Source organism: Salminus brasiliensis, chromosome 4 (genome assembly GCF_030463535.1).
Source record: "Salminus brasiliensis chromosome 4, fSalBra1.hap2, whole genome shotgun sequence".
NCBI lineage: Eukaryota > Metazoa > Chordata > Actinopteri > Characiformes > Bryconidae > Salminus > Salminus brasiliensis.
In genome coordinates, this window is record NC_132881.1 from 36,874,571 (window position 1) to 36,888,149 (window position 13,579).

At 39.3% G+C, this 13,579-nt stretch overlaps 1 protein-coding gene across 2 annotated transcripts in view; it reads left to right on the forward strand.

The window, feature by feature from the left end:
• Positions 1-13,579, forward strand: part of LOC140554853 (gamma-aminobutyric acid receptor subunit pi) — a 63,320-nt gene that overhangs the window by 31,366 nt on the left and 18,375 nt on the right. For both annotated transcript variants that reach the window (XM_072678273.1, XM_072678274.1), the window contains exon 3: positions 12,039-12,151. In XM_072678273.1, coding sequence (XP_072534374.1) covers positions 12,039-12,151 — 113 coding nt within the window. The remainder of the gene's footprint in view (positions 1-12,038; positions 12,152-13,579) is intronic.

Genomic DNA, 13,579 nt, shown 5'->3' on the forward strand with positions numbered 1-13,579 from the left:
TCCATATTTACCTATATGCCTTTTGGAGATCAGTTCATCTTCTACTCAGTAAACTTTTCACAGTAACAGAAAATTTGATCAGGGGTGCCCAAATGTTTGCATGCCACTGACCATACAACAAAAGTGGCTTGGCCTTTTTCTGTCCATGATGGCTACAATTACTATTTTAAGTAAATGCTTATTTATTTATGTTCTTATTATACTTATTTATTATTTATTTACTTATTGATATTTATTGTGACATTGCTTTTAACCTTTTGATAATCAGACAATTGCAGTTGTCTTTTCCACTGTATGATCCAAAAAGACAGGTAAAAAAACACTTTTAATTTAACCTCTGTTGAAAGTTGAGTTGTTTCCTTCCCCTGTGGAATTGTAGATGCAGTGTTTTTGGCCGAGAGCACATTTTTATTTTGTATCACTTTGGATGACATTTCTCCAGATGGGAAAATACCTGATGATGTTGCACAGTCACATCTCATGTCCCTTCTATCAATGAGGCTTGAAACTAATAGCATTGCTGCTTCACTGCTGGACTCTCTAATCTGACACTGGATTTTTAACCATCAATCTTTGAAATAGTTTAATCTGAAAGCAAACCAGTGAAATGATGTTTCATATTGGATGACACTACTCAACATAGTGAAGGACAATTATTCGGATTAACCTGCTGCTAACACATTGCACAGATTTTAAATGGCAGTCCCCAATTAACAGCATGACTACACACCCAGGAGACTGGCATGGCTTGACTAGCGCAGACAGTAATCCTTCGTAATCTCTAGCTTCTCAGCTCTTGCTGCACATATCTGCAAAATTGGCACTGGAAAATAGGCAAGTGTTTGGGGTGCGTATTAATGTATGAGAAGATAAATGTTGCAGATTTATTTGGGGAGATGGTTTCTGAGAAAATGTTTGTGAAGATGATTTGGAGGTTTTAAGACATTTTCATTCATTTTAGAAGACACTGATTTAGAATTCCCTTTCTAGGCACAGATGTACAGTATGTACACAGAGACAGAGAGAGCATGAAACTTAGGGAGATTGAGGGAATTATTGAGGGAGACTTGAGGGAATTAAAGATGATGAGAGAACGACACAGGCCTTTCCTTCAACACTACATGGTTCCACAAGCTGACAAGTTGAGAGGTTTATGCAAAGTTAACATGGACATGTGTATCTATAAATTAAGATTTTAAAATTTTGCTAAATGTGTGCAATGATTGTTATTGATGCTTACGATAGGCTCATCTGGTTGTATTGCGGATGTCCTCATTTGTTTGAGAAGAGTGAATTGTTTTTAACCTTGTGATCACCCATAAGCAAACCCACACTTCTTAGTGCCACCTAAACATCATGTCACAGAAACATATGCACCATACAAACACTTTGGCAAACTCAGTATCCGAAAATAAAAATGCTTCCCAGGATTTTGTTCCAACTGCCTTTACAGCTTTCTTGCTGGTTGGAGCTATCTAGAGCTGTCCAGGTAGTTGGCACAAAATCCTGGGGAGGATTTGTACTTTCTGGACCTAAATTTGCCACCTGTACTCATTCCCAGTATACCAAACATGGTTATCTACGTGCTACCTCCAGCCACAACATAATAAAGCACTTTTTTCAAGGTATTAATTTCAGTCATTATTTCTGGCAAACGCAGTATGCCTACTGAGACATCTCTGAAAGCTTGAGATTAGGAAACAGCAGTAAACAGAGCGTGATGCAGTAAATAGTGCGTAGAGAAATATGATATCTATGGTAGCCATATTTTTATTCAAATTAGAAACTAATTTTCAGACATATAAACATCTTCTTTCTGACGATTATATTAAAATGCATATAAACCATTTGCATATGTATATGAATGCATATGAGCTTTGCATATCACTAGTGGTACCACATACCACAGTTTGAGAACCACTGTTCTAGAACACTGAACAACTACATGTACCATAGGAAGTTATAAAGAGCCTGTAAACAACAACCACCAAATATAAGTCTTTTGAAATTACCTTTTTAATAAATAAATAATGTGTCTCCCGATTGATGTAGTCATTTAGATGATGGGCCTCTGATTAGGAGATCACCAGTTTGATGTGTGGTGATGCCATTGCCATCCGTGCAAAGACTCCCAGGTCTCAAAATACACTATGCTGTCATGCAATAGCTGCTGTATATAGTTGGTATAAAAGGACTGAATGCAAAACAGGTGTCACCATGTAGTTGATAAATGAATAGAATAGAATGAATAGAATCTACAGCAAATTTCCCTTGTGCGACTGAAAGGGGTAACTATGCAACTGCTGTTGATTTTGTAAGTTCCTACTTGTTTGCAAAAATAGGATGTGATACATACAACACATGTAGTGTGAAGGTATTGTGAAAGTATTGTGATGGTAGGTTTTTTGCCATGTGTTCTCATTTGTATTCTGACTTGACAGAATGCAAACCTCTAACTCATGCAGACACTGCTGTAGCTGCACAGCATTATTTGCATGGCAATGCCTTCAGCACTGTCGACTCAGCATAAATAAATCCTTTTCACAGGGTGTAAATGACTTGAAAAAGCGAGCACTGTAGGTAATATGGTTCTAAAATGTGATTTCATAGATGTTACTTTTGAATTATATTAGAAGGCCTAAAAACACACTTGGTGGGATTGTGTGTGCTATATTTGGGTGATATGTATAATAGTGTTGATTGCATGGCTTAATGCATTAAAGCAGTGTGCTATGGTGCTGTGCAGATCATTTACATAGTCTTCCGCATTAAATGGTTTTGCATAGTTAGCAGTTTATGTAGTCGGTTGGTTTGTTTGTATTAAGCAAATTACATGGGTTTGTGCCAAGCGCTTTTATTATGTTTAAAGAGCAATCTGTATGTTTCTGTGTAGTTACACACAGAGAATCATTTAGATCATATTATTTATCTTTATTAGTCTGACACCTGATTAAAAGTTATGGTGTCCTTAGATTTGGTGCTCCTTTAAGGTTGAAGGTTCTTTACGCTCTCACATCTCTTTTAAAACTAGAAAAGTGATGGAAATTGAATTGTTGCACAGCTTACGTGGCTCATGGTCACTGGGGTGAAATGTTCTGCTTAGCAGTTGTTATGGTATTTCAGGTGGTTGATAAGGTTGCTAGGGTGTTGCCAAATGGTTGCTAGACAGTTACTATAGTATACCCAGAGGAAACCATGCTATAGTGTCATAGGTTTTTTGCTATGGTGTTGCCAGGTGGTTGCTGTAGTACCCCATTTGGCTGGTTGAGTGTTACTAGTATATTTGTATAAAATCCAGCAGGAAAACAAGGAGATGAAATAGAAGAACAAGAAAAATAGAAATCAGGTAACAGTAGAGTACAACTACAACCATAAAAAAGGTCTTTTAAAGTACCATAGTTTGAAGGATTTGGCACTGACCCCAAAAAGAACTACTGTTTTAACAAGACACAACCAGCAGAAATTATGATGCAAAGATGTCTTCTCTTAGAATGTCAAAACTCTTCATGAATATTGTATATGTGGTTTTGACCTACTTATCCAAAAATTACAACATTATTGGAGGTTTAACTCTTAAATCAGTGCTTATACTTGCCACAAATATGTCTATTTCCCTTGTAGCAAAGATAATATTACCATTCATGGTGCATGTCCTCTGAGATTTCACTGGTAAATGCAATTCTGAGGCTGATTCTTCAAATAATTTTTTTTCTCCCTCAAAGTCAGCTTTTCTCTACACTCATACCTGAAAAAAGACTGAAATGAAAGAACATGATTTTAAGAATTTAATTTATATACATATATATTATATATATATATATATATATATATATATATATATATATATATATATATATATATATATATATATATATATATATATATATGTGCAAATATGTGCATATTTAATTAGATATTGCATTTTCATAAACAAACAAGTACTTCAGTAATCATGATATTCATTGTGATATTTATTAAGAAAACTTCCATCTTTAAGAGTGTGGACTGAATGAGTGCACAAATCCATCCGTCCATCCACCGCCAGCTTCTTAATTCAACCTCAATTGAGTAGCAATGTGGAGTTAAACCACTGAGAGCAGCAGAAGAGATTGAGGGTGGCATAGGAGGTGCTGAGAAGAAAAGGAAAAAACTGTAAAACATGAGCGAGAAGGCAGAGGAAAGATCATAGAGTGAGATAGAAAGAGACATGGGTGATGAGATGCTGAGGCTGAAAGAGCAAAAGAAAGATTAGGTGATTACTGTCTGTCATGGCACATTTTAGGCAGGGTGGGGAGCAGATTTAAATGAAGAAGGCAATCTGGTGAGTGAGGCAGTAGATAAAACGTCTCTGCTGGAGTGTTCAGCTCAGTCTGTACTGTGCTAAATGAATCTGTTCTGATGCGTGTGCTTTGATGCCACTGTTAAACTGTGGAGAGAAAAAAATAAGACGGACAGATCGGAGAAAAACAGAGCGGAAGGGAACGGTAGAAATCTTTGTGCTTTTTCTTTTGTTTCTTTTTATATCTCCATTATTGACCTTCAGGCTCAAGACTGTGTATTTATAGTAGCACAGTGATCACTGCTGTGTACTTTCATCCTGATTTGGATACTTTTGGATTCATTGTTACGTGAAAGCGTAGAGTAACATTTATTACATTGTTTCCAGCCATTGAATCCAAACGGATTCATACTGGGCTGTACATTCTAAACGGGCTCCATAAGAAAGGCAACTCCTGCATACAAACACACTCAGTCCTCAAATTACTGAGATCTGCCAGTGAAGAGAGAGCATCTTTTTTTTATTTATGTTTTGGGTCTGACCTGAAGGCATACTATTCCCAAAGCAGCGAGACAGAGAGAGTAGTTGAGAAGGGAGGGCTGTGTGGAAGCTGAGGTGAGGACACTGAGAAGGGTCATTAATGCATTCCACCGAGTACAGATTTGAAACTGTGCTGCTCTGTGCCTCAGAGATGGCCATGAGTCAGGCCTGCTTAAAGATTTCCATGGAGCTGTAAAACCCTTTCATTATGAGATGAAAAAGAGCTGGGATACAGCCTGCTTTATTTAGACTGAATGCAATGAAATATAGAACAGGTTAAGCAAAGAACCCTTTAATAAACTGTAAGTTTGTGATTCAGAAATATTCAAGTATGAATTAACAATCATTATTATGATTTTAATAAATCATATTTATTATTATTTAGTGATTAATTCTAATTTTGAAACTACTAGAATCATTTGGTAAAAGTGTAGCATATTGTGTCTAACAATCACACAGGGTTCTATTTTAGGGTTTATAAAATGATGTAAATGGGATGTATTATTCATAAATCCAAATGCATACAGAATGTAGAGTGTTGCTTTTTACTAGATTCTGGAGCATTGCTGTGAAGATTTGATTGTATTCAGAGACAAGTATTGGATGAAGCACCATCATTCTGAAGACCACAGTTCCACTACTCCACGGATCAATGTCTAGCTTTAGACATGATGCCCATAGGTTCATGTTTATTTGCTCCAGAGAGTCCTATTCTGTGGGCAGTACTTCTTTACAGGGACAAGACAAGTGGGTGTGAGCATTTGCACATCTGTGTCTGCAGTGGGCGCCACTTAACGTAGCTGAATGCATTCGTTAGAAGTGGTGTCCTCAAACCTTTAGATATTTATTTCGTTAGGTGATTGCTTTCACTTATCGCCAACAAGGGTGAAAACCTTCTCCTGCAAAAATGCCTCCACATTCATTCATCTATAAAATGACATGACTCAAGAAAGAGCTGCTATTTGTATCCAAGAAAAATAAACAGATGTACCTAGATCCTACCATCCGACTTGTGTATTTGGGACAGTTCTGTTAGTTAGTTAGTTGTTAAAATGCTGCTGAAGTTCTTGATCAGCTGGATCAGATGGGTTGGATTTAGTGTTACTTTAGAGTTGGAGCTAAACTCTTCAGGACGAATAGATCACCAAAATATGCCCCCCTCTATTCCCTTTAGATCTGTTATGTAAAGTTCTTTAAATAATTTTACATATAATTCTAAACAGACCCAAAAAGAGTTGTCATAGAAGAAGTTTGATACTATAGGGTTGTGAATTTTTTCTCAGTACTAATAACTCGTAGCCCCAGCAAAGCTGTTTTTATTTCCCTTATTCATCACAAGACTGCTCCTATGACTGACGGATTATTCCAGTGAGAGTGATTGGCGGCGTGACAGCCGACAGCACCAGTCAGGAATTCCACATCTTACACATGACTCATTCTGACACAGCACCACTGTAATGAATTTGGATCTTGCATTAGAGTCATATTGTATGTGCATGTATTCACCTTGTTTACGATAAACCCTTAAGCGAAAGCTTCAGAGAAAAGAATCATGTTATCAGTAGTGTGTATTCGGATGGTCATACACAACAGTGTGGGGCTCATGAGGGTTGGCTGAGCGGTGCAGAAGCTGTCATTATGTCACTGCTGACAATGACTCTCATAAACCCTCTGGCTTCCCTTTCATCAAAAAGGGGCAGAGGGAGATTGGGAGAAGTAGAAAGGGATTGAGAGAGAGAAACAGTGGGAGGGAGGGAGGGAGAGAGGCACACAAATTCAGAAAGAACAGAGTGAGTTGCTGCCTTGTCAGGCCTGTGTTTCTTTGGGAAAATGTGTCCTCACTGAGGGGTGGAGGTCAAATACATTAAACCATCTGGATATCATTCCTGCCCTTCCAAATCAGTTCCCATGACAGCCATCAACACCCCCTACGTCTGCCAATTCCATTGTCCGTCGCGTCCGCTCAAGTTTCTGGGCTTTGAGACTTTTCTGACATCATTACACGACATCCGTGTGACCTCCAGGTACCTCTTTGTCTGTTCCATCTGTGAGCAGCTTCACAGCATGATGAAATTGCATTGTGTTGTACAATAGTAATCTATTATATCTGTGGAAATGGGATAGATGATTTTTTCATTGGTATTCTGGGTCAGAATGTATCCACCAGTACAAACTGACACATTTATACTTATACCATAAACCTATTTTTTATGCTCTGTCTATCTCTTTCTCTCTCTGTCATTTTCAACCACCCTCCCTGCATTAAAATCAATTCGACCTGAGCTTTCCTGGGAAGCAGTCATCTTTTGTATGTGAGGGAAAGTGATGCAATGTTCAAACGTACATGTCACACACTGTCAGTCAGGAGGAGCGCCGCTTTCAAGGTGTGTGGGTGTGTGCGTGCATGTGTATGGGCTGTGGGTCATGTTAGGTGACCCAGTTTTAGAACTGAACATTCCTGAAGAAACATGGTGTCAAAAACAGGACTGGAGAGAGAGGCTGTGGCATAGCACATAAAAATAACGTTACACAAGAGTGGCAGATATATGTGAACGTGTGTGTGTGTATGTGTGTTATGGACAGGGGAAGTGAGGTAGAAACAGGGCAAGAACTAAACACCACTCTCTCCTTTCTCTTTCTCTTTTTCTTTCTCTCTCTCTCTCTCTCTCTCTCTCTCTCTCTCTCTTTCGCTCTCTCTCTCATATGCATAAGCACTACCTGGACCTGCTCCACAGTACCAGACATAAAGCCCCAAATAAGGCTCCTCTGCACTATGAATGTATTTACTTTAGCCCAAAAGACTCAGCCAGGAGTAGAGAGTCGCAGTTAAGTATGAGGAGAATGTTTCTGGGCTTTTTTGTTGTCCCTACACATTAGGGGCCTTGTCCTGGAATTAGAATTGGCCTAAAGAATGTAATTATAACATGAAGACAGAACCATTTACATAAATAAACAGCAAAAGAAAGAAACACATTTGCATATGTCATCTGTGTTGGAAGAAATTCTGCCTCCCCCTCTCTTTTTTTGTTCACTTTGCACCGTTGTATGGCAAATGAACCGCTAGAATCATTGAACAGGCATAGCTTTTAATTATAATAAGTATTAAATAGTGTTTAGAGGAGAACGAGCCATATTTTCTGAATGTGTTTATCATCTTTATCATCAAGTAACCATCAGAGGTTCAAATTTCTGTTCAAAATTGCCCTGAAGCTAAATTAAATTAATTGTAGAAACATGTAAAACAGAGTCTCAACTGGATACTAATAGGAGTATTCACCAGTTAATAATGCCATTACACTTTTTTTTATATATTTTCCTCAGTCATCTTTTTCCCAAAGGCACCACAGACTTGGATGTTCACTGTAGCGCAAGCTTGCGGCAAGCAACCCTCTAGGGCTTTCGTCCTGAAGACTGTTTGTGTTATGAAATTGCAGTTTGGCCACTGCCCTACTTTATATTCCGACCCAGCATTAGGCCAGCGGATGGTGTGATGATGCAACCTTGCATAACAGCCTTTTTTAAATCTCTTTATAGCCTAATGCATTCACATTTAATCACCTACTATAGAAGAAATGGGCATTAAGTGAGCGAATGCAAGCTTTGATGTCATTCATGGTTCTAAAATCCCAAAGATACACACCACAGGACGTCAGATATAAGTCCACAACCTCCAATTAACAATGAAGCTCTTGCGTAGGGGGAACTATTGTAATGGCCAGAGGGGCAGAGCTGCTGTTGCACCACCCTTAATTACTGATTTCATTTAATTACACCTCCCCTTCATTAGGCAGCCATGTTTAGCTAGTTAGGGATGGGATGGAGAGGCTTTTAAAACAAGACTCACAACCACAGGAGAAGAACCAGGCTGGCAAGACGCATACTCGATAGAAATTGTAATTAATTGAGTTTATTTCAGTTTTATTTCAGCGTGAAATTCTAAAACAGTGTCAATTTAGAAGGACGTTCTATAACAGTGTGGATGTGGGGGGACATTCTGAAACCGGTTCAGTGTGGTAGAACATACTAGAATAGTGTTCATGTTGTAAGACATGTTGGAACAGCGAATTTTGGAGAACAGTGTGAATGCAGTAGAAAAATCCTGAGTAGTGTGAATGAGGGAGAACCTGCTTAAACAGAATGAATCTAGAGAGAGTATTCCAAATCGGTGTTAATGTGATAGAACGTTTCAGAACAGTGTGAATGTACGTTGACACTCTAGAACAGTGTAAATGTGGAAGAGAACATGCTAGAACAATGGAGGAGCGTTCAAAATCAGTGTTAATGTGATAGAATATCCCAAAACAGTGTAAATGTACATTGACATTCTAGAACAGTGTACATGTGTGAATCTAGAACAGGGTAAATGTCAGAATCTTGAACAGGGTAAATGTGTGAGAGAACACTTACTAACAGTGCGGTGGTGAGAGAACAATGGAAGAGTGTTCCAGAACAGCGTACGTTGACATTCTGTAACAGTGTAGTTGTTAGAATCTAGAATAAGGTGAATGTGGAGTATTTTAGAACAGTGTGAATGTGGTAGAACATTCCTGAACAATCTGAATGTACATTAACATTGTAGAACAGTGGAAATGTGACAATATACTACAGCCCAAATGTTAGAGAACATGCTAAAACAATGGAAGAGCATTCCAGAGTAGTCTGAATGTGGTAAAACATTCTAGAACAGTGTAAATGTGAGAATCTAGAACAGTGTAAATGTGAGAATCTAGTGCAGCGGTGAGAGAACAATGGAGGAGCGTTCCAGAACAGTGTACGTTGACATTCTGTAATAGTGTAGTTGTGAGAATCTAGAACAGTGTAAATGTGGGAGAACATTCCAGAACAATCTGAATGTACATTAACATTGTAGAACGGTGTGAATGTGAGAATCTCAATGATGTGAGTTTGAGAATATTCTACAGCCCAAATGTGAGAGAACATGCTAACACAATGGAAGAGCATCCCAGAACAGTGGAAACGTGGCAGAACAATCTAGAACATTTGGAATATGGTGGATTTCCATATTGCTGACACCGATGGGTTTAAAAGCATTTTCCTGCGTGCTTGAATACTATATGCTGTAGTGGCCCTGTTAAAGGTTGGCCCTGCAAGCTCTGTCAGTAAGTGCTATACACTGTGTGCAGAATTATTAGGCAAATGAGTATTTTGATCACATCATCCTTTTTATACATGTTGTCCTACTCCAAGCTCTATAGGCTTGAAAGCCAACTACCAATCAAGTAAATCAGGTGATGTGCATCTCTGTAATGAGAAGGGGTGTGGTCTAATGACATCAACACCCTAAATAAGGTCTGCTTAATTATTAGGCAACTTCCTTTCCTTTGGCAAAATGGGTCAGAAGAGAGATTTGACGGACTCTGAAAAGTCAAAAATTGTGAGATGTCTTGCATGGGATGCAGCAGTCTTGAAATTGCCAAACGTTTGAAGCGTGATCACCAAACAATCAAGCGTTTCATGGCAAATAGCCAACAGGGTCGCAAGAAACATGTTGAAAAAAAAAGGCGCAAAATAACTGTCCATGAATTGAGGGAAAATCAAGCGTGAAGCTGCCAAGATGCCATTTGCCACCAGTTTTGCCATATTTCAAAAAGCACAAGGTGTGCGATACTCAGGGACATGGCCAAGGTAAGGAAGGCTGAAAATGACCACCTTTGAAACATAAGATAAAACGTCAAGACTGGGCCAAGAAATATCTTAAGACTGATTTTTCTAAGGTTTTATGGACTGATGAAATGCGAGTGACTCTTGATGGGCCAGATGGATGGGCCCGAGGCTGGATCAGTAAAGGGCAGAGAGCTCCACTCCGACTCAGACGCAAGCAAGGTGGAGGTGGGGTACTGGTATGGGCTGGTATCATCAAAGATGAACTTGTGGGACCTTTTCGGGTTGAGGATGGAGTGAAGCTCAACTCCCAGACCTACTGCCAGTTTTTGGAAGACACCTTCTTCAAGCAGTGGTACAGAAAGAAGTCGGTATCGTTCAAGAAAAACATGATTTTCATGCAGGTCAATGCTCCACCACATGCATCCGAATACTCCACAGTGTGGCTGGCCAGTAAGGGTCTAAAAGAAGAAAAAATGATGACATGGCCCCCTTGTTCACCTGATCTGAACCCCATAGAGAACCTGTGGTCCCTCATGAAATGTGAGATCTACAGGGAGAGAAAACAGTACACCTCTCTGAACAGTGTCTGGGAGGCTGTGGTGTCTGCTGCACGCAATGTTGATTGCGTAAACAGATCAAGCAACTGACAGAATCTATGGATGGAAGGCTTTTGAGTGTCATCGTAAAGAAAGGTGGCTATATTGGTCACTGATTTGTTTTTGGTTTTGTTTTTGAATGTCAGAAATGTTTATTTTCTTCAATTTTTGTGTTGTTATATTGGTTTACCTTGTGAAAATAAACAAGTGAGATGGGTATATATTTGTTTTTTTATTAAGTTAATAATTCTGCACAGTAATAGTTACCTGCACAAACAGATATCCTCTTAAGATAGCCAACTCTAAAAAAAAAACACTCCAACTTCCAAAAAAATTAAGCTTTGATATTTATGAGTCTTTTGGGTTGATTGAGAACAAAGTTGTTGTTCAATAATAAAAAGAATCCTCTCAAATACAACTTGCCTAATAATTCTGCACATACTGTATGCATCGTGCCACATAAAGAGAATAATGAGCATCTGTCTGCTGTAAATATGTATTATTTCAAATGTCTCAAAGTCCACCCCACCACCCAGCCTAGATTTGAAATTCTGTCACATAGACAAAAATTCTGCACTTAGCTGGAGCTACATCACACTGGTGTTTAGTTGGCTCAAAAATATACTGTTATGAGGGAAAGAAAGGAGGTGGATGTCAACGTGCTGATGGAAAAATCCCAGGCCTTCACACTGCCTGGATCAAAGTAATCCAATTATGAAAATGCGCTTTTTTTGTGCATCTCTCTCTCTCTTTCTCTCTCTCTTTTGAGAGCTTTAATCTCCTGCTCTGTATTACTGGAGAGAGTAAGTGATTTTAGGCTGTAGCATCACTTTTTAGCCTCATCATCACTGCACTTCTTCACCAGTGTGTCATAGTGCAGCAGGTGCTGGAACCCCCAGCTATCAGATCAGGGTAAACACTGCCTGAAAGAAGAAAGTGAGACAGATTCAGTTTCCCTCTCCCTTTTTATCTTGTTTTCTCTCCCTCTCTACTGGCAGGATCTTTGAGAACCCACTGCTGAGTGCTGAGGTGAAGGAAGGAGAGATTCTGCCTCCCACCATCCAGAAGCTGATGAAAGGATATAACAAGTACCTCAGGCCTTTCTTTGACAGTAAGAAAATTCTGCAAGCAAAATGCTATCTCTCTCTCTCTCTCTCTCTCTCTCTCTCTCTCTCTCTCTCTCTCTCTCTCTCTCTCACTCACTCACTCACTCCTCCCCCCCCTTTCTCCATATTTGCTTTATTAACATGACAAATGAACAGAATGGGGTATGTATTAATTTGGGGTGAAATTGTGTAAAATGGAATTTTCTATATAGTGAACCTTTTCGAATCGGCTGTCTCAATGGTGAAATGGGAAAACAACCTTCCACCACCTTTAAAGCCTTGCTGCATTCCCAGCAGAGTGAGCGAGAGAGATGGTTTTCCCCATGGAACTGGAAAGTACCACTAACATGCACGCCCCAATTGGTCAGTTTGGGTTGTTGACTTACCACCAAATCTTGCAAATATGCAAAGGTTATCCATGCATTTGGCTCCATGCAAGTGCGTGACTCATCTTTTGCACATAATCTGATGTCCATCCACCATTTGTTATATATCATGAGATGTATGATCTATATTCGCATATGCTTGGCTTTGGTTTGTTTGCCACAGCCAGCTGGAGTATCTTATTTGAAGTCGCTGTAAGACGGTCTACATATAACGCTGATGGAAGAGAATGAGTTAACCTTGTAAACAGCCTATGGCCCCCTGGCCGGCCGAAAGTGTTATTACAAACTTACTATTACTGTTGCTGTAACTAGCTATCACTGATGCTCCTCATACTATGAATGGAGTTTAATTTAGCTAGAAGTTCTACAGACCAGTCCTGGAGATCCTCATCCTTGTACAGATAGACCTGTCATGTCATCTAGTCTAGAATTTTCTCATTTGAGGGCAATGGATCTCCAGAGCTGAAGTTTAGAACTTGTAGTAAAGCAGAATTATGCAGAACATTGCCACAATCGTAAAGCTCTTCAGCTCTGATCCTGGAGGCCCAGTGTTCAGCATGGTTTGGTAATACTTTCTGCTCAAACCATGCTGAACGCCAGCCCTTTGGGATCAGAACTGAAGAGCTTTTTTACCACAGTGGTCTCCCCCCCCAATAATTACCTACTTACGCACCTGCTTACTATCCCGCTTGCAAAGCTGAAGCAAATTATGTTTTCAACTGTTTTCTGCTTTTTCACACACCCAACATGCCTCAACAAGGGCATAATATGCTGATAAAATGCAAATGATGGGTGACAGATGGATGTGGTAGAGCAGTTAAAGCATTACCACTATGATAAAGCTAACACATTCAGCTATGTCAGCAGTTTACTTTTTGTCTGTATGGTCATATATTTTTATTTATATATTTATTTTGTGTACATATTACACATATCAGAGCCTAGAGAGAAGAGCACTGAGAAGCTCCTCCTAACCAACCACAAACCTCCACCTTGGCAGTGTCCTCCTTTACTGCTATGACCCTCCACTTCAACAATTCACACAGC